General features: G+C 36.2%; 1 protein-coding gene across 2 annotated transcripts in view; it reads right to left on the bottom strand.

The window, feature by feature from the left end:
• PPP4R1 (protein phosphatase 4 regulatory subunit 1) overlaps positions 1-21636 on the bottom strand; it is an 88848-nt gene that overhangs the window by 1356 nt on the left and 65856 nt on the right. For both annotated transcript variants that reach the window (XM_069099639.1, XM_069099640.1), the window contains 8 exons: positions 11148-11323; positions 9622-9714; positions 9058-9243; positions 7892-8053; positions 6505-6605; positions 3942-4062; positions 3714-3848; positions 3049-3190 (listed from right to left, as the gene is read on the bottom strand). In XM_069099639.1, the coding sequence (XP_068955740.1) occupies positions 3049-3190; positions 3714-3848; positions 3942-4062; positions 6505-6605; positions 7892-8053; positions 9058-9243; positions 9622-9714; positions 11148-11323 (1116 nt within the window). The remainder of the gene's footprint in view (positions 1-3048; positions 3191-3713; positions 3849-3941; positions 4063-6504; positions 6606-7891; positions 8054-9057; positions 9244-9621; positions 9715-11147; positions 11324-21636) is intronic.

Genomic DNA, 21636 nt, shown 5'->3' with positions numbered 1-21636 from the left:
CAAATGCCCTGCACTCCCCCCTCCAAAAAAGCAAAAAAAAAAAAAAAGTCAATGATAACAAAAGCCCTACATACATCAAAATATTTGGAGCAGCACTTTTTGCAGTAGAAAAGATATGGAAACAAAGTCAACACCCATCACTTGAGGAATGGCTGAACAAGCTGTGGCACATGAATGTAGTGGAATATGACTGTGCTGAAAGAAATGGCACACAGGAACACTAAGGACAGGCATGGCAAGAGTCACATGAACTGAGACAGAATGAGGTGTGCAGAAGCAAGGAAAGAGTGAGCACAACGGCCGAGCAACGTAAATGGAGAGAACAGCACGAGCACCTGAATGCTGAGCTATTAGGACCAAGCCTGGGCCTCTTCTTTTCAAAGGTGGGGGATATGAATTTAAGACACCATGGATAATGTCAGACTCCTTTCATGGACTGGTTAAGATGGCTCTTGGGGAGTTGGGGGTGTGGAAAAGGTTCGAATACACTGGGAAAAGTAGAGGATGTAAAGGCAAAAAATAAACTAAAAATCTGTTTTTTAAAATCTGATGCAGTTACCATTAAAATATAGGAGCTGATTAAGAGAAAAACCAGGTGTCAGTCCTTTCACTGAAAGTCTTCAAGTTTCATTAATTACTTGTTACACGTACTGGAAAAAAGGTTCTCTTCTAGATATATGGTTTGAACTGCATGGCTCCCGAGGACCCTTCCAGCTCTGAAATTCTATGAGAAGGTCTTTCTGATGACTTCTGAACTGGTCTATTATGTGACTATGCCAAGCACCTATGATTTTTATGTCAATCACAACCTCTTTGCGACTTCTGTACTAAGTTCCCAGGGGTTTCCTCAAACATAAAGCTTGAGTGACTTGTTCAGTAGTCATCTAGCTATTATCACAGCTGAGTCCCGAATTTAGGTCCTTTTGCCACCAAGCAATTCTATTCCTCCCTCTTTGCCATACTAACTCTAAATTGGTATTAAGCGAAAACTGCCAAAATAATCTGGTAATCTGGAGATGTATTTTTTTTAAAACTATGATCTGCTAAATGAATACTTCCTTGCTATTATTGAAAACCAAGTTATACTAGTGGATTAGATATATTCCAACTATTGTGAAAAGACTATTAAAGACATAATTCAGCAGAGTAAATGATATTAGAGCCTTTTTGTTGCTTACTTCATAGGAAATTCAGTGAATATTCATACTATGTTCTCCTTACTTTGACCTAACATGGCCAGCCTTAGAAGAGATGAGTTTGATCCTGCAGCTGTATGAGAAGTGCAGGAATAGTCTGTCTACCTCAACAGAAGAGAAACACTATTAGGACGTCTCTCAAAGGATAATAAAATGCCTTTATTTCTTCTTTACGGTTTAATGAAAATAATTATACCTCTGAGAACGTATGAATTTCAAGCACAGAAAAATAAACACTGTTTTCATCTGCATTCCTCTTCAGATTATTTATCGAGCTCTATTCTTGTACAAGGCATTGTGCTAGGTACTATGGAATTTGAAGACATCAGTTTCTGACCTTAAAAGATCTGATGTAAGACACAAATATCAGCATCTTGGCCATCAAGAATAATATAAGTACATATGGTCTTGAATTGAATGAGCAAAATGGTAGTGAGTATGCTGATGGCAAAACTGTATTTATCTTGGAGACTATTCCAGGACTATGTATTCCCTAGGTCCTCCCCTTTCACCAAGTGACCACTTACACCAATAACCACACATCTCTCCACACCAGACTATGGTCAACGTACAATCTCTATTTCTTATTGCTGGGATCCCAAAGCCTATAAATCGCTAGGGATAGTGTAACTAAATAAGCTGACTACTACTCCAGCTGGAGAGTAAGGTCAGGAACTACTACTCTATTTTTAATAGAACACTTCTTTAGGATTCAGATTTTGCATTTCCCATGATTAGATTATAATTATTGAGTGGACACTAAGCAACTGTCTACAGGTAGAAAGAAAACAGAAAATTCAGTTATCTGTTGAATTGAACTGACCCATAAAGGAAAACAGGACAGACTTAAAAAGAACAAGCTGCCATATTAAATGGACCTATGCCACAAGTTTTGCAGACAGAGGCATGTCTGTGACAAGGCTAACATTCAGTACTATTCTAAGAAGCACAACTGCCCTGGGTCACCCGGGCTTATCACCTAGACGGCATCCTCCACACTCTCATCCCCCTCCTCCCACAGTCAGCTGCCAGATCCCAATTCTGTTCATTGTATCTGACAGCTCTGCTGTGCACCTCTTCTCCCTCGACATGGCCACCACTCTGCGTGTGCCCTCTTATGTCCTGACCAGTGCAGCAGTTTGCTGCTTAGTCTTCCTGTCTCAAGGCTCTTGCTATTCTAGTCCATCATCTACTCAGCCGTCAAAAGTTTGGCCATGTCACAACTCTCTCTGTCCTCTCTCACCGCCCCAGTCTCACATATAAAGCCTTTGTTTGGTCTTTAAAACCCTCCATAACCAGGCCCCTTTCTACTGTTCTTTCTTATTACCATCTTTTTATACCTTACTCTTCCTTTTCTGCACATACTCTTAAAATCCAGTGACATGGGCCTCCCTGCTCTCCTCAGCACACAGTATTCCCTCTCTAAATTCCAGGCATTTTAATTGGCTATCCCTTATGCCTGAAAATTCTTTCCCTCCTCATCTCCACCTCCTGGCTTTCCTGGATTCTTTCAAGTCTCAACTAAAGTCCCACTTTTTGCAAGATACCTTTCCTGATTGCCCTCAATCCCAGTGCCTTCCTTTTAAAACTGTCTTCAATTTATCCTTTTATATATCTTATCTGCAAATGATGTTTGCATACTGTCTCTCCCATTAGACTCTGAACTCCTTGAGGGCAGGACTATTTTTCCTGTTTATCTGGCCTGCTTTTGTATCACCAGACCTTAGCACAGTGCCCTGCACATTAGCAGACACTTAATAAATACTTTTGACTTGACTGCTTCTTGATAGTCAGTTACTCAAATAGTTATGCAAATTATGAAAAAAAAAACCCCACCATCATCACCACCAACCTTTTTCTAAGAGAGTTTGTCTTAATGTTTTTGCAAGTAGTACTCGAACATTTGGAACACTATCATTTGCTAAATTTAACAAATGTGGCATCAGATGCACAGCAAACTGGTCCATAGGAAGGCAGTCATCCTCAATGACAGTCTGGTAAGAAAAAAATACTATTTTAGATTTCTAGATAAATTTAGAATTGGGAGCATACAAGTTGTAGTGTTGGTCCATAAAATCTTGTAGTATCTTTTAGACCTATCTTTTTAATCCTGCTGCTCATTTCACATTCAAATTACAGTATACTTGGAGAACACTTCGCAATGTAGAAACTTTGTTAACAACTTTAAAACAAAACAAATCCTGTAAATTTTTTCTTAAGAACATTTTAGGGAACCCCAAATTTCAGGAATCTTATGGATATCTGCAACAACCAAGACTGACTGCCAACCATCACCTCCCATGCCAATAGATGGCAAGAGGATGACGGCAACTATGGCAACTGTTTCTTCAGCCTATAGGGATTCTTTCCGTGATCAGGTGCGTCATTCAGAACCAATGTACTGCAAGCAGCAGACTGTGAAAGTACTGCTTCGTAAGACCAGAGAAGGTAGAGAAGAAGAAAAGCTTACCATAAAAGGAAAAGCAAAAAGTAGATAAAAGGAGATCCCGCACTTACCTGGCAGACAAAAACAAATGTCTGTCTACCAGACCATTTCGGGCATCTACCAAAATTTTCCACAAGTTCGTTTATTAGGTCTACCCCAAATGTTGATGGTGTAGCCATGTGCAGTTTCTTTACCATTTCACTAACCTAGAAATGTAAAATTGGAGAAATAAAGGATAATTTCTATATTGTTACTTATTTACAGTTTCCTTATCCCAAATTTAAAAGTTTAGAACATACCAACTTGTAGGAAATCCAACGAACAGAAGAAACTTTGTCTGCACATAGATTCAGAGCAATTGGCCGTAAGTAATCATATACATCTCTGGGACTGTATAAATCTAGAAGTAAAATCAGCTGCCTAAAAAAATGAATAGTGTCAAAAAACATAACAACTAATGAATGAATAAAAATTCTTTAACTTAAAAACTATTTTGTGTTATGGATCCTCATCGTAAGCAAAAGAGCCATTTAATTTGATGAAAGTCGTGACTCTTTTTTAAATTTATGGTGACTCCATTATCTAAATGGAAAACAGATTTCCACTTTAGTAAATTCTATTCTACTATTTAATTACAGGTATTAATGAACAATCTTTATCAACTGGCTGGGAAATCACAATATGAAATCATGATTAACATATATCAAACTAACTAAAATCTACCAGAATTTTCTTAGACTAGCATTCCTAGTGACTGTCATATAGTAGGCTTGCTGGTTGATTAATTTAAGGAGGCAGGATGTTGTAGTAATGAGTGCCTTGGAGTTGGAGATGAACCCAGATTCAAATCCTGACTCTGATGCTTCCTGTCTATGTACAGATCCTTTAACTTCCTTAAGCCTGTTTCCAATAGAAATTAATTTCTAAAATTGGTTACATAATTGCTAATAGATTGTTATAGGTTAAAAAATGGGACAAATGGCTCCATGGCAGTCAGAAAATTACTTTTTCTTAATTACAGTTATTTTCAGGGGACAAATAAACTGGATCCACTGGACAAGACCCAATTTGGTCCCTGACTACTTACTCAGATCAATCCTTCTCAATGTAGGGAAGTATGAAATGTAAAGGGAATGTTTGGGATGGATTCTCTGGTAACTTGATTATACCTTGTGAAATGAGTAGAATCTCCAGGGCCATTCACTTCCTAATTGATCACCTTGGTCTCCCCTTTTGTCCCTCATGATTTGAAGGGATTATCTGTTCATTCAATTTTAGGATAAGCGGCAGGGCAAGTAATAGCAGCATTTTATGGAACCACAGAGGTCCCATTAAAACTTTATGCAACTTCAGTAAGAAATGATAAATAAAAGGAATTAAGAGAAACCTCAGAAGATTTATATGAAGTGATTAAAATAAGAATGATACGTACAATTAAAAATGGTGTAAATGGAAAGATAACTAAAAGGAAGGTGAACTCTTAAATAAGTAAAAACCCATAATGGTCCCAGAGAATAGATAATAAAACATACTAGCTTACTCCTGGCAGAGGCAGGAGGATAAAAAAAAGGCTGAATGTTGTTCAAACTGTGAGATGTGGTTATTACTGTATCTTTTTAATTTCTGTTTAACTGTTTTCCTTTTTCATTGGGGGGGAGGAACAGAGAAGAAGTGAATGGTTCAATATGGAAAGAGGAAGAGGAGGAGAGGTTACATAACCAGAAATAACAATGGTATAAAAAACAAAAGACATCAGTATAACTTATTTTTAAAACTTGATGCTGTTCCCAAGTTCTTTATTTCTTAAATGGCAGCTAGACTATGAAGCACTTTTCTCCAAATGTATACCCTTAACAGCCCTCTGAGATACTATAAAACACTACATTTCCTTACAAGATTAACTAAAAAAATCTAAATTTAGTGAGGAAGTGAAGTTCAAAGAATTGTGGTTCTAATATTTTCACAATTATAAGTACAAGAAAGTTGTCAGGGATTTCTAGGTATACAATAATGCCTCTAGTCCATATGAAATAGGATGAGTAAAGGAGACAGTATTCACAGACAGCTTTCTGAATCCTGCCTGAACCCAATTAATGTGAGTCAATCCTATGAATTTTCTTACTCTTTGAGGTAGAAGCTCCCTCAGAAGCTGGAGTGGGAGCCCTGAAGCTATGAATTTCTTCAGGGATCAACAGCAGCAGCAGCAGTTTCAAATCTCTTGGCAGCAACAAGTAGCAACAACCTTAGCTCCCAGAGCAAGAGCGGCAGCAGCAGTTTTTATGTATTCCATATCTGAAGTCAAGGTTTGTAGTGGCAATATGTATACAAGTTTTAATGTTCATCCCCAGAAGTCAAAAGTTTTACCATAACTATAAGTCACTCAAGAGCCTAATACGATAAGAGTGCTGTAGAATCCACTGAAAGCCAGGTAGTAGTGCTTAGAAGACTCCTGTAACAATTTACTTCACCTTAAGTACCTTCCCTCTGGGATCATCTCCAGTTATCCTTTATCTTGTTTGTCTATACCTGTCTTCCATATTGCAATGTGAACTCCTTCAGGGCAAGGATTGTTTTTGTGCCTTTCTCTGGATCTCCAGTATTTAGCAGAGCACCCGACAGTGTAGGTGCTTAATAAATGCTGACAATGGGGACTTGAAAAAAAGCTTGGATCAGAACTGAAGCCTTTTTGATTTCTAATTTTATACTACAACTTTTCTCTTAAAGTATTTAAAAGTACAAAGTGGGTTTATAACTTAACAATTAACTCCACAGCCTAGATAATAAAGCAAGCACATACATAATCTTTCATCTCAAAAGCAAACCAAACCTCCAATATAAAAGGTAGCAAAAAGTGTAACATACTCAGCCAGTTCAGCTCGAAAGCGCCAATTTCTGCTATTATCCGTTACTAAAAACTCCTGAAGCTGGTAAAGATATTCTCTTCTTTTGTCAATATGAAGAAGCTAGAATAATAGAATGGAACTTTCATCAAGGCAGGGCACAGAACAGCTGTTAGCACATTGATAAGTAGAATGCAGAGGGAATGTTAAATAACTGAAAAAAGAACCTTTATCTTTTGTCAGAATAGGATTATCAAAAATGTACTCAGCTCTTCTCCAAATACTTTAAGTTAAATCAACAAATGAAATATATTTGTTTGCTTCTTCTAAACTCAGTAAGACAAGAGTTGGACATCAAAGCAATTTGAAGGCTCAAGGTTATCATGGTCCCTTGGAAAGAGAATTTTGCTCCAGAGGCTAATACAAAGTTCAACTTCCTAATTTCTCATACTACAACAGAAATTGGCTATTTTGGTTACTCATTTTGTATCAAAACAAATTTTTAGGTGTCCAGTTATAGTTTTGCTGTACATTACTGTGCATAGAGAAAATGTAATACCACAGTCTGTCATGGTTCAACTGCTACCGTGTTTCCCCGATAATAAGACACTGTCTTATTAATTTTTTGGAAAGAAAAACACCAGAGGGCTTATTTTCAGGGGAGGGCTTATGTTGTCCTGCCTCAGCTCTCCTCCGCGGCACTGCTCTCAATGGCGCCAGCAAGCAAATCACTGGGGAAGAACAGGATGACGCGCTCGCTGCTGCAGCTCTGATTGGATACAGCTTGGAGCGCGGCATGAGTTTCACAGGGGGGGGGGATGGTGCATACAGAGGGTACCGTAATGTAGCGTGTAGCGCAGGGGATCACCTTCACTACGGTAGCAATCTCAATAGGGCTTATTTTCGGGGGAGGGCTTATTTTAGAGGAATCTTACACAGTAAGGGGAGGGCTTATTTTCGGGATAGGTCTTATTATCGGGGAAACACGGTATAAATACTGGAATAAACAGTGTGACAGTAAAAGATCTTGATCATTGTGCTATAACAATAAATGACGTAACGGAGTACAATGTTATCACTAATTGTAATACACACATCAAATGAGATGTGTAGAGAGCTTTACACACAAAATGCTATGTAAATACGAGCTGTTTAAATAAAGCTAAAAGAAATCTGTTATTTGAACATAAGTCTTTTTTTGGGGGTGGGACAGAAGATCCAGTAGAATACTAACTAGCACAAACAGCTTGATGGCATCACTTAGCACTGTGATCCAGACTGTCCATCAGAAAGTGTTTTATACCTGGAAGGATCCACTGGAAACTCAATTGTAAACCACTGTCTTAACATGGAGTAGGAAAGGATGGATGGCTTATAACCTTAGTGGGCAAAATAACTGTAAAAATTACCTTTAGAAAATCATGTAAGTGTTTAAGGACCCCTATCCTGACTTCATCAAGGTCCTTTAAAAACCCATTAAAAATTGGAACCAGATCTGCAGCTGTCAATTGGTCTCCAAGTATTACTGCAAGTTCGTGGATGGAGAATGCTAATGTCCTCCGAACTTTCCACTGCAAAACATAAATAACTATGCATTAGTAAATAAATCACCGAGTGCTTAATCTTTAATGGTGTATGAAATTAAATTTAAATTAAAATGTCCATAACCCACAAAATTTGAAATTGAAATAAAACTGCCAAGATGTTACTACAATTGATTCTCCATTATCTGTGCTAGTATAGTAGCACAGTAGTGAATAAAAGAAAAATCTCCCTGTCAATAATAAGTAGTTTTTGAATAATTCATTCTCTCCAGAATAAAAATAATACAGATAGAGATACCCTAACCCACCTGGGAACTCCTATTAGCCCTGCTACAGAAGCCAATGCTTAAAAACTAAGAAATTTTATAAAATCTGTGGACTAAAATGGGGAGAAAGGAAAGAATTTATGAAAAGTATAAATTTAAAGGCGAGTAGATAGGCACTCAAACAGGTTTGGCTTGTCTACATGGTGCCTTTGATTGTCCAAAAGAATCTCATCTACCCCCTATACCAGAATTCTAACTTCATTGTTTTACTAAAACTTGAGGATATTCTTCTTTCTCCTTTCTTAGTTGCACAGACCCCTGGGTGTCAGGAACTGAAATTCAGGCTAGTATTAGATATATTATTGCTCAAGTATATTACAGATAAAATAGGCTTTTGTGGGTTAGTCTGAAAACCTGAACATCATTTATAGTATTATTTTGGGGAGTTCCAAATGATCAACTTACAAATCAACTCTTGGAATAAAAATGATTCACAAAATTGAAAACTGCTTGTATGTCTTAGTTTAGGATAAGTCAAAATACTCTGAACAAAATAACGAAGCCTAACTATGTATGATTCAGAAGGAGATGAAAAGCTCTTTGGAGTTCAGGATTTTCAAATGTTCTGGGCATCTAAAATGTCATACTTCTTTAAGCATTAGATAAAATTTTATATGAGTTCTTTAATTCTAAAAAATTCCAGGAAAAGAACAAAAATTAAAAACTTTATGCTTATCTTTAACTTAATTAAAATCTTTTACTCACCTGCATATCTGATGCAAGCGTCTCATAAGTCTCTCTCAGGCAGTGCCAGTTCTGCCTGCCAAGTGTAAGTGCCACACCTGGAAGGCTATATGCACAGTGTTTAGCAATCTCAGTGTCAACAGTTTGTGCACGAGAAGGATCAGTCATAGATAAGTACTGATCCAACAATGCCTGAGGCACAACATCCTAAAATAAGAAAGAAAAAAGATATCAACATTTTCTTGAATAGCTTTTAAAAATCTAGTCTACTATTCAGAAGATAAAAAGATATACAAGTTATCTTAAAATATTATTCATGACACAGGAAAACTAATATCAGGCTGAAAGTATTTAATAACAAATGAACTATCTTATCAAGAGATGAGAATAACACCCAAACAAAATGGAAGCCACAATATAAGCTTAGAAAAGCAAAAAAAAAAAATTAAAGCACAATTAGGATTAGTGACTATCTGTACATGTATTCAAAATGAGCTAAGAAAAATCACTCAATGAATATGGGTTAAGAAAAGAAACAAGAATCAGTACGCCACAAATGAAACTGAAGGATATTCTATTACTTACCTGTACTTTAGATTTTCTTTCATCTTCAGGGCTAAAACTATCGGTGCTCAAGTCTGAATCATTATGCAAGTAGTTAATAGTTGAATCCATACTCTGTTTAGAAAAAAAGATCTACTTAAAAAAAAGTCTGTTGTGTGTCTAGATATTTTCTTCATTTAAAGGTCTTAATGATATCCTTACCTTAAAGGCTGCCAAAAGATTTATTTATAACACATTCTACAGCATCATTTTTATTTGCCCTCATTCACTGCACTTCTCCCCCCTCTCGGGCAAATTCAGATAGTAAATGTCTTAAACCTCTCTGGTATTTTTTCCGTATGTCAAACAAAACTTACTGAACAATCTTATGTAAAACACACAGGTTATTCAACATATGAAAACAAGTAATTCTAAAAAACAGTCACATAACATTTAAAATTTAGAATTGGGGACTATTTTTGAAATACAACCAATATTCTGAGTTAGACTGTTAATAGAGTATATGTAAAAAAAAAAATCTGTTTTCAATCTGTAGTTATAGAGGACATGAGATTTTACTGCTAATAGCCCTCTGGCTTTTTCCTCTCACTGACACATTTTTTGATTCATACATTTTTAAAAAGCAAAACAAGAACAAAAGTTTTCCTTAAATAAGAATAAGCTATCATACTGTCCCCATTTACAATGATACCAAATGCACAGGAGCTTATTTTTGTGGCATTATTTATATAACTAACTACGCTTAATGTGACTTAACTGAAAGAATAGAATTTCACTCTGACTGTATGAACCTTCTCCCAAAGTGCCACCCTCTCCCCCTTTCCCCCAAATCCTCTTTCCAAGTGTCCTAATGATCATGCTACAAAAGGACTCTTTGGCTGGGACAGTTGGTAGAACGAAAGAGAGTCCTGTGTCCCACTACACAAATAAGGTATGTCTGATACATACATATAACATACACATACATACACATTGGTATGTTTGATGAGGAGGGGTGGGACATAAGGAACTGGGTAATGATTACAAAGGTTTAGCTACAAGTACAAACCAAAGATGATGCTAGTAATTGTACCCACCCTCACACTCCAGAGTCCAGATAATGTCACTGGCCCTCCGCAACATGGCCTCAAGTCCCGATCTTCTCCTGCTCAGATACTGTGCTGCTTGCTGCAGTGAAATGGTCCGATCAGAAACAAAGCACCTCTCCAAAAAGAAAAGGAAAGAGTTAATTTTTTTTTCTTTATAAAGGGCTTTGTTTCCAGTAAGACTATTTCACTGCAGTGAGCTACATTAACATTGAGGCTACTAAATGGTCATGTAGACAGGGCTGGGGTCTAACTTCTGAAGCACTCAACATGAGGCTGATGTTACAAAGACAGATTGTGGTGAGAGTGATTACTTCTACTTGATAACAGTATGGAAAGCTGAAGAATCAGCAACAACGGGAATGGATAACCCTTCTGACTACAGATTTTAGCTACAGCTACTCCCCACACAGCCTAATGTTGGTTACTCAAACTATTCCAATGTAACAAATAATTTGTTACCTCAACACTATCGCTGATTAAAGGCACAGCATCGTCTTGATTTATTTTACATTTCCGTAGCTCTTTTATGAGGATTTCATCTTGTAAATCTTCTTCCCTGTCTAAGCTGACCAACTTCTCTCCCTCAGTGTCCATATTGGTGGCCCGGAGTGCAGCAGACAATACTTCTACTTGTGCTAGCAAACAAAAAAAGAAAACAATGTGAGCAAAAAAATTATTGCCCCAAAAGAAAATATATATTTGGTCATATTTTACTTGATATTTGTACTTTTAACATTAACAGTCAAACAGAAGCTGAGAATTTTCTACTCTGATAATTCAATTATTAGTTCCTCAAGATAAAAGTAGATAATAACTAATATGTTTTCATGGGACAGATTAAAAGTTTAACTACTACTAAACATTATTTTGTGTTAGTATAAACAGACAAATGCTACAAAGTTGTAGAAGGAATCTTTGGTTTATTAAAGAAGCAAATTCAGTAAAAGTTAACTGTTTTGGTAGCATATGAATCAAATGTAACCAACGAGGCTTACTTACTAAGCCATTTTAGCAGATGAGCAGTCACACAAATCCTGCCAATATAAAACAATGGTAATTACATAGATTCTTGGTGGTGGTTATAGTTAAACATTCATTCATTTAACATTTAAACATTCCTTATGTCATCCAAGTTAACTTCTGAAATTGCTTTTCCCTTTCTCTTTTTGTAGTAAATAATGGGTGGTTCCATACGAAGGGGTCTTCTTGATTTGTGACAAAAGAGAAACCATTAAGTACTTCTTGTACCCAGAATAAACTGTCCCTCTCATAGCCATTATCTGTAATTTCTGGATAAAAACTTATCTGTAAGGGCTATAAAAAATGAAGATAGTATCCCAAAAGGGATTAAATGTTCAGGGAGCAATCCTTAACATTTTTTTGGGGGGAGGGGAAAGGTTGGAGGATGGAATAGAAATGCCTAAAGGGGTACTGCCTAAAATATTTTAAGAAAAAAAAAACTTTAGGAAAATTTTTTCATACTACAGAAGTAATTTAAAGAAAGGCAGAATAGCTAGCTTTACATTATTTATTCACATGTTCTGGCACTTTTATTGTAGAGATATGGAGAAGTTATAATTTGTAAACAAGCATACTAGGTTTCACCTATGACACAAAGTGATCTTTTTTTTTTTTTAAACTAGCACTTGATTACCAATTCTCGATTCTGAATTGAACATTATTTCCTGGATTTTGCCAGTTCTAAATAGCATTTGTGGGGAACAGAATGGATTGGCAACAGAGGCTCTACCAAATCTGGAGGTTAAGACCTAATTTGCCTAATATGTATTGGCAATATAGAGACGTTGGTGGGGAGAGATGGTTGGTATCTGTTAGTCATAGGTCTTAGGCTCCCTAAAGCTATAATTTATAATAACAATAAACAATTCCTTTTTCCCAGTCTCTGACTAAAAAATCCAAATTTAGCAGGTGCTCAGTGACCATGATCTTTTAAAACAGAATTGGCACAATGAACAAGAAATCCAGAGAAACCCTTATATAAAGAACTTCTAATCCAAAGGGCATATCTAATTCTAGATAGCCTTGAATCAAGAGGCTGCTATTTTGTTCTCAAACTAAGTGCCAATTTGTTAATATGGAGCCTTCAGCCTTAATAAACACAGAAAACACACTGAATCTTATTTCTGAGAAAAGTATGCTGCAGAGAATTATATAGCAGCTTTTCCTTTCTACTATAAAAGTAGCCGATACAGTGGTTGAATAAACATTTTCAGTTAATTTCCACATTTCACTACTTAAATATGCAAAAAAACCAAATTAACCCAACCCCAAACCTACAAACTCAACTACAACAGGAAAAGGCACCCACTGAATGCCCTTAAGATGTACATCTGGCATTCTATTCTGTTGAATGGACACGTCAGCTCTGTGTACTTAAAATGAATGTCTGTTTGCAAAAACCAAATACATGCTCCATCTCATACTGAGTAAAACATGAGGCATGATACAAAAATAGTACTAGCTAATTTAACTAACAAAGTCTGACGTGACATTTAAGAATCCTACATTTTTGACAAATGAATCATTCTTAGAGACTTATGGTACAGTATATATTTGAATCCTAGTCAACATGATTTGTGTTCACATCATGCCTTTGGAAGTTGATAACTGTGTAACCTTGGGCAACTCACTGAGCCTCTATGTGTCTCAGGAAGTTCTCTGGGACTTATTTATTCTTATAGATGGGTTGCCATCTGAATTAGTGAAGAATTCGTTTTTATGACAAACATCTATATCTATGCTATATATGTGCATAAAAAAATTCTTAAAATTCAAAAGACTATTCAGATGTTTTGAGATGCTTTTCCATTAATCACTTCCTCTTTTTTTTCCTGAATTTTAATGAAGTACCTTTTTTTTGGTAGGGGCAATTGGGGTTAAGTGACTTGCCCAAGGTCACATGGCTAGTAAATGTAAGTGTCTGAGGCCAGATTTGAACTCAGGTCCTCCTGACTCCATGGCTGGTGATCTATTCACTGCACCACCTAGCCACCTCTAATAAAATACTTTTAATAAAGTATTTTAATAAAAGAGAAGAAAATAGACAATGACAGTTGACACTAATTAAGAGTAATAAAGGACTGTAAAATACATTACTGAATTTGAATCAACCAACCAATAAACTTTAGGTTACTACAGGAACTATTATTCCTATTTCAAAGATGATAAAACTGAAGTTCAGAGTAGATAAGTGACTTGCTCTTGGTTAAACTGCAAACTCAAGGAGGCAGATTTCAAACCCTGGTCTTTTTCTCTCCAAGCCTAAAGTTCTATTCCACATGGTCCCTAACAGAGATGTTTAGTGTAAAGTTAAAGGTCATCATATATATATTTTTTAAATGATTAAATTTAAAATTCCAAACATTTTCTGGAAAGACTTTGTATTCTATTAGCAAATTTTTTTCCCTAGCTTATTCTATGATCTTTTCCCTTTCTCTTGGGTGAATTTCCCCATATTGCAATATAGGAAGTGTAAAGGTGTTACCAAATCATTGAAAGTGAAGTGAGTATTTTACAAAGTAAGGCAACTATTTTCCCTACAGTGTTGGTCAACAGTTATACACAAACTGTAGTAGTTCACCTGGAACCTTGATTCCTCGAAGATACGTAGTAAATGTCCACAAAGGACCATCATTTATCAGTTTCATTCAATTAATTTTCTGGAAAACCAGAACCAGTGAGACTGAGTTGACTTGAGCAAATACCCAAAAACTTTAATTCCTGGGGAAGAAAATGAAGAGAAAACATATACCCTGTCTTCAAATGAAAAAATGTATGTAAAGTACCTTTTGAATTTTAGAATCTTTTTACCTACAAAAACAGCTATAATTAAAACCTTTACTTGTCGCTGAGAAGTTTTCCTATATTAGTTTCTAGTACTGATGGTAAATGAAGGAAAAATAAATTCAGAGAAACTTGTGACAGTCTTACTTGGCACTCACACTTTTTTGTACCAAAAATTTTAATACTCCTTATTTTCCCAAAAGGAATGGAACACATCAGATTACTATCAGATTAAGGGAAACTCAAGTTTCATTCAGTTATCCATCCCACAAGTATTGTGCCAAGGCACTGGGGATACAGATACAAAAATGAAACAGTCACTGCCTTTAAGGAATTTATACACAATCTGACAAAAGGCAGCAAAAGAAAGGGTAAACAGATTTATAGATAAATCAAAACAAAAGTAATTCCCAGGGATGAGGGCATCAGTAAGTGGGAAACAAAGATAGGTTTGGGTATTCTAGGTATGGGGAGTGGGAGAGGGGAGGGAAAGACTGTGTAAAAAGCAAACATCTGGGACAGTGAATATAACATACGAACAGTAAGCATGCCAGTTTGGCTAGGATAGTCTATGGGGAAAGGGGAAAGAATGGGTATAGAAAATAATGTGTAATCGGCCTAGAATAAATAGGCAATAAGCTAGAGTGCAGGTGATGGACTTTAAAATAGAGGAATTTCTATTTTTATCTTAAAGACAATTAGAGGAGCCTCTGGAACTTCTTTCTTGAGTAGTCCTGTGCTTTAAGACTATCAATTTAGCTGTTAGGTGGCAGATGGATTGTTGAGTCTAGATTACAGAGAGGTCAATTAGGAAATTGCTGCACTTGTCCAGAGCTATGGTAGTAGTACTTTTAAGCTGAAAAAGGGGCAGAGATGAGAGCTGTTATTAAGTAGGTAGAACGAATAAGCCTTGGCAAGTGACTAGATATGAAAGGTAAAAAGAAGGGGGATGAGAGCCTAAGAAAATGAAATTATTTCAATAGAAATGGAAGTTAGGAAAGAAAGAGGGTTTGGGGATAAATAATAGCACATAGGAAAGTAAAGTGTTTTGGAAATGTTGAATTTAAGATGCCTATAAAATATCTTATAATGCTGTTTTTTGTAAATGTCAAGAAAAACTAATACCTAAAGGTATTACAGGAATAGATGAGTTCTAAGGTTCCTTGAAGCTTTAAGTCCTAAACTCCCAAGATTGATCATTCCTCACTTGTTATGCCATTGTGAAAGTTAAATATTTAACTTGTTATATTAGTAGCTTGTATATTAGGGAGGATGGCTAGGAAAGTATTCTGCATTTTTCTCCATAATTTATTTTGTTTGGATATGTGAAAAACATTGCTGAAATGTGGAATTTAAAAACTATTCTATTTTTTTTTTTTTTTGCTTTTTGGAGGGAAGGAAGGCTGGGCAATTGGGGTTGATTTGCCCAAGGTCACATGGCTAGTAAATGTTAAGTGTCAGAGGCTGAATTTGAACTCAGGTCCTCCTGACTCCAGGGCTGGTGATCTATTCAATGTGCCACCTAGCCGCCCCAAAACTATTCTATCTACTGGGGAAAAAAACTACAAATATCAACTGTTGACTCCTTTATCAATGAGGAATCACAGGTGGACCAGGGACCTGCCCTTGAAAACTGCATTTCTTTTTCCACCTTATATTCTTTATGAACCTCTGGGATCACCACAGATGAAGCAAAGAGGAATCTTTTCCCATGTGAGAAATTATTATTGATAACCAATATCTTCGAGAAATTTAGAGCTTTTCCTTTTTTCCAAAGTCCAGATTTTTAAAAAGTTCTGTCTTCTTCAGGACATAACTGCTAATGAAATTACATTAACTCTCTTTCGGTCCAGACCCCACCCAACCTTACAAGGAATTTAATCTAAAAAAAAGTGTCCTACTCAAGTTTGGGTAGAGGTAGTTCCTTTTGTCTAGACAGCCCAAGGCTGGAGTGGTCTGAATAGAGATTCCTCAGTCCAAGGGTCACTCTCAGCCCCCTCACTGAACACCTAAGGGTATCTAAACTGTGAGAAAGACAGCCAAATGACCATTCTTTTATTAATAACCTGCTGGCCTTATTGATAAAATTATTAAATTACCCAGAAACTCTGTCTCTCAAAACCTTTTAAATTAGCATACCCATCAGAAATTTTTGGACAAAATTTCATGTCCTCTTTGTTTGGATGATTTTCTAGTATGCACATACTAGCAGGTTTTTATCTACTCTAAAGCTCATTGCATAGACTCCTGTTACAAACTATTTGCACCACATTTGAAGAAACAAATGAACCTGATCTGAGATTCATGGTATAGTGAAAAGAGCACTGGTTTTAGAATTAGAATACCTGAATTCATTACTCAGCTTTGATACTTAGCTATATGATCCCAATCAGGTTACTTAAACTTTGTGGATTTCAGTTTTTCCTTCTATAAAATGAGAATATTAATATCTGTACTACCTAATAGTACTATTGTGAAAACATTTGAAAAAGCTATTTTCTGTGGATTTTTTCTTTTGAAATTTCATTGGCGTGAGAAATTCCTGTGATTTCCTTGGTATAAGCAACTACTAATGAGGAAATTCTTCTACCAATGCAGATCAATCAATCAGTACCTGCTCTACAACTTACTCTTCAACAGGGACCTGAGGCATTGATAGGTCAAGTAATCTGTTATGATCCTGGTAGCCACTACATGTCAGAAGGATTTTATAGGGGAGATATGTTTGTTTTTTAAATGAAATGAACAATGGAATTGCCTACATTTCAAATCATGCTGTTTATTTTGCATAGCTGAATATTCTATACTTATAATTTTTGAGATTGGTTTATATTTTGGATATTTTCACTCACAAGAGCCTTATTTTTGAATTCATTTAGAGTCTAATAAAAAACAATGGGCTTCAAATCAGAAAAACTGGCTGAATTTCATTGTCAATTCCCTTTCTCTTTTTGTAACCTTGGATAAATCACTTAACCTCTTTGAGTCTTAAGTCTCCTAATCTATAAATTGAGAGGGCTGAATGAGATGATAGTTTTAAGTTCCCTTCTAGCACCTAAAGCTTTTATGACTTTTGATTTCCATATTTATTAAGTTTCTCAACTTCATGTAGAAATTGGAAGGTTGAAAAGTCTTTACAAGTTTAATAAATTGCCTGGTTCTACAAAACTGTGCATGTTGTAGAAAGCAGGATCAAAACCCCCCACCTTAAAAATACTTGTTTCTACTAATTTATTGTTGGTGGATCCAACCATTCTGGAGAGCAATTTGGAACTATGCCCAAAAGGGCTATAAAAAATGTGCATACATTTGACCCATCAATACCACTTCTAGGGCTGTATCCCAAAAAGATCATAAAAATGAGAAAAAGATCCATATGTACAAAAATATTTAAAGCAGCTCTTTTTGTGGTGGCCAAGAACTGGAAATTGAGGGGAGGCCCATCAATTGGAGAATGGTTGAACAAGTTGTGTTATTTGAGTGTAATGGTATACTCTTGTGCTCTAAGAAATGAGGACCAGCCAGACTTCATAATAACCTGGAGAGACTTATATGAACGATGCTGAGAGGAGCAGAACCAGGAGAAAAGCAGACACAATTACAGACACATCAGTTCTGTGATGACTGACTATGATAGACTGGGCTTCTCTCATTAAGGCAAGACTAAAAGACAACTCCAAAAGAATTATGATGGAAAATTCCATCCACATCCACAGAAAGAATCATGGAATCTAAATGCTGTTTATGGAAGAGAAAAATGAGGTTAAATGACTGGTGGTCTCCCATGCCTGGGATGTTCTTCTGCTTCACCCACACTTTTCAGAATATCTGGTTTCCTTTAAGATTCTGCTCAAATGCCACCTTTTATAGAATACTGTTTTTATACCAGAGCCTTTCCCACATATTACATTTTAACTACTTTGTATCTTTTTTCCATGGGTTCTCTGGGCAAGGTTTAGTCACTTCCTTCTCCAGTGTGCCCCCATTTTACAGATGAGGAACTGAGGCAAATTGGAGTTAAGTGACTCACCTAGCATCACACAGACTAAGTGTCTGATGCCAGTCTGAACTGAGATTTTGTGCTCTAACTACTACGCCACCTAGTGGCTCATGACATCCCATCCTGTAGGTATCTCACACTCAACATCTCCAGAACACAGCTCATTATCCTTTCCTTTCAAACTCCCCCTTTTTTTTTTCCTGGTAAAGCCACCACCATCTTTCCAAAGATACAGGTCCACAACCCAGAGTCATCCTCAATTCTTTCTTCTCTCTCACCCTTTATATCCAATCAGATGCCAAGTACTGTTGATTCTACATCTATAAATACCTTATACCATTCCCTCTTCTCTAACTCAATTTCAGAGGACTCATGATGAAACATGTTACCTACCTCTGGACATAGCAAATGTAGGAAACGATTTTGCTTGCTTATTAAGTGTATTTGCTACAAGGCCCTATTTTTCTTTTTTCAATACAAAAGGAAAAGGTAGATTTTCATTAACTGAAAAAAATTAAATGAAAAACTGAAGAGATTTCACTGTGTACTCTCTTCCTGACAATTTATAAACAATGGTACATAAGAATTGAAGATGAGTCCTAGCACTGAGAAACCCCACTTTTTATACTTCCCTATCCACAGAGTGATTAGAAGTATCATACCTCGTTTGATGTAGAAATTTTAGAAATCATCAAGTGTTTATTAAGCACCAAAATGTTCCAGGGACTATGCTACACAGTGCTCAAACCAGTAAAGGCTAAAGATCTTTAATCAAGGTCTGTGTTTTATTTATAATGGGGATTGAGGTTCCTTCTTTACATCAGTTTTTGAATGAACTAGTCATTTCTTTTGTCCAAGTGCTATGTAGCTTGAGTCAAAAATCTAATAATTTACCAATGATACTGTTAGGCAGTGTGGAATGATGGCCAGATGGCCAGGCTTAAGAGGCAGGAACACTTGGTCTGAGGTTGTGCTTCATATATAAATGTATGGCCATGGTCCTGTCATGTAAGTCTGTCAAAGGTCCAGGCAATTGTCTTAAGATTATAACTTGCAGATGAGGTGCTGAATTATACTGAAAAAGGAGTTCTCTAAACAGATAAGATCATAGGCTTCAAAACAAAACCCACTATTCAGAAAGGGAGATTCTAAGGAATGGTTCCTAAAACGGACTCATTTTTAACTCTTGAGGATCCAGGAACTGCTAGGAGTTCACTCTTAATTTCCTCTCTACGGGGCGGTAAAAGAGGGCAGGATCCACCCTTTGTGGCTATTCTTTTATCCAATATAAATGAATTCTCCCAACATTTCTATGATGCATATAATGTGGTATTATTCTGTTCAAACAGAGTAACTATACAATCTCCCCTCTGGGGATTACTGGTCCAAAGATTAAGAGAGTGCTTTTCCCCAACTATAATCCATTTTCAAACTTGCTTATATGAAAACTTGTCAGCTTTTCCAACCACCTATAAAGTCTTAAGGTTCCCCCCACCAATAAATTCAGCACTTCACCTGCAATTTCCTCCTATCCCTAAACTGTGGGGCTCAGAAATGACTTTAACATTCAATGTGGGATTGACCAGAGCAGAGTACGTACAGTGGAATTATCATATCTCTCATGGGTGAAATTATGGCTTTCTTAATGTACCTGTTCTGTATTCCTGTTTTTATTTTTTTGCATAATTTTTATGATTGAAATGAAAATGAAAAATTGAATGTAAATTCAATGAATTTGAATGAAATGAAAAGTAGGGGCAGCCAGGTGGCTCAGCGAGTAAGAGCACAGGCTCCAGTGTCGGGATGACCTGGAGATCGAATCCCAGGCTCAGATATTCAGTACCACACCCAGAAATAACTGGCTGTGTAACCTTGAGCAAGTTACTTAACCCCAATTACTTAAAAAAAAAAGAAAAGTCTTTTAAAAAAATTTTCTGACAAATATCTTTACCACATACACTAAGCAATTATAATGGTATGTAGAATGTAAATTTGAAGTCATTGTTATGAAGTAATAAAAGTAGAAATGACATGTACTTAAATTATGAAATAATAATACAGACTATTTGTCTCTTGGCTGCCAAATCATCCAATGACTTTCAATGAGCCTGTTCTATGCAAAAACACCCCATTTTTTTCCAGACAAAATGCAATAAACACACTCTTATCTTATACTTGCTATTTTAAAACTTATTTATAAGATTTTAATATACTTATCTTTATTAAGCTTAATTTTTCAGTCCAATGTTCTAGCCCATCAGAATCTTTTTTACACTGTCATCCAGTGCATTAGCTAAATCTTCTAGCTTTGTGTCTGCAAAAGCATGTCATCTATGTCTTTTCTAAGACATTTAAATAATTATTTGCATAAAATAAATTCATTTAGGAGGAAAGCATCAAAAAGTAGATAATTCACTGTGGCAAATGCAGCAAAAATTAGAGGAAGAAAAAAAAAAACCACAACCCAAAATATGAAAATAAAGAAGCCATTACTGCTATGGAGGCCAGATTACAAGGAGTAAATGGTGAGAAAGTAAGAGCCTGATAATCCTAGTAAATTAGTGAGGTTGAAAGCTGTTGTTTTGGGGGAAGTCAAAAAATGAATCAGGTAGGGTCTTTATTTCCCTTTTTGGCATGGAGAGAAGGATAAGGTGTTGTGCAAAGGTTAAAGGCAGCAAAATCTACATATCTTAGGTTTCCTTGGCCCATGTAAACATTCTGGTAAATGTGTATTTTTCTTGACCCCAATAACATTAATCAGAGGCTCCTGGGTGCCTATACGGAAGCTTTCTGATTCTTCAAATCCCTCCCTGTTGTGTAGAACTCTCCACCCTCCCCCCCCCATCGTCTCAACTGTGTCTTTGTCATAAAGGCTAATTAATTAGAATTGTGACCAGAGCCCTCTTTATATAAGTTGAATTGGTACTTACTGAAAAATATTTGGTGAATGTCATTTAAATGGAAAAATCTGCTAATACTTTCCTTTAAAATGTAGCTTTTTATGAATGATGTATTCCTGTACTTGCAGATTCTAGTTTGTGTATATATTATGACTTATCTAAATATTCTCCCTAAGGATCACCTAGTATAGTGCTTTTTAACACAGTAGGTCCTACCAAACAGGCCGAGTAGAAATTAATGGCT

Source organism: Petaurus breviceps, unplaced genomic scaffold, assembly GCF_028583685.1.
Source record: "Petaurus breviceps papuanus isolate PSGF00001 unplaced genomic scaffold, PetGlider_PUasm1.0 38, whole genome shotgun sequence".
Classification (NCBI taxonomy): domain Eukaryota; kingdom Metazoa; phylum Chordata; class Mammalia; order Diprotodontia; family Petauridae; genus Petaurus; species Petaurus breviceps.
Note: the sequence above shows the minus strand (reverse complement) of the source record. Positions and strands in the feature narration are given on the sequence as shown.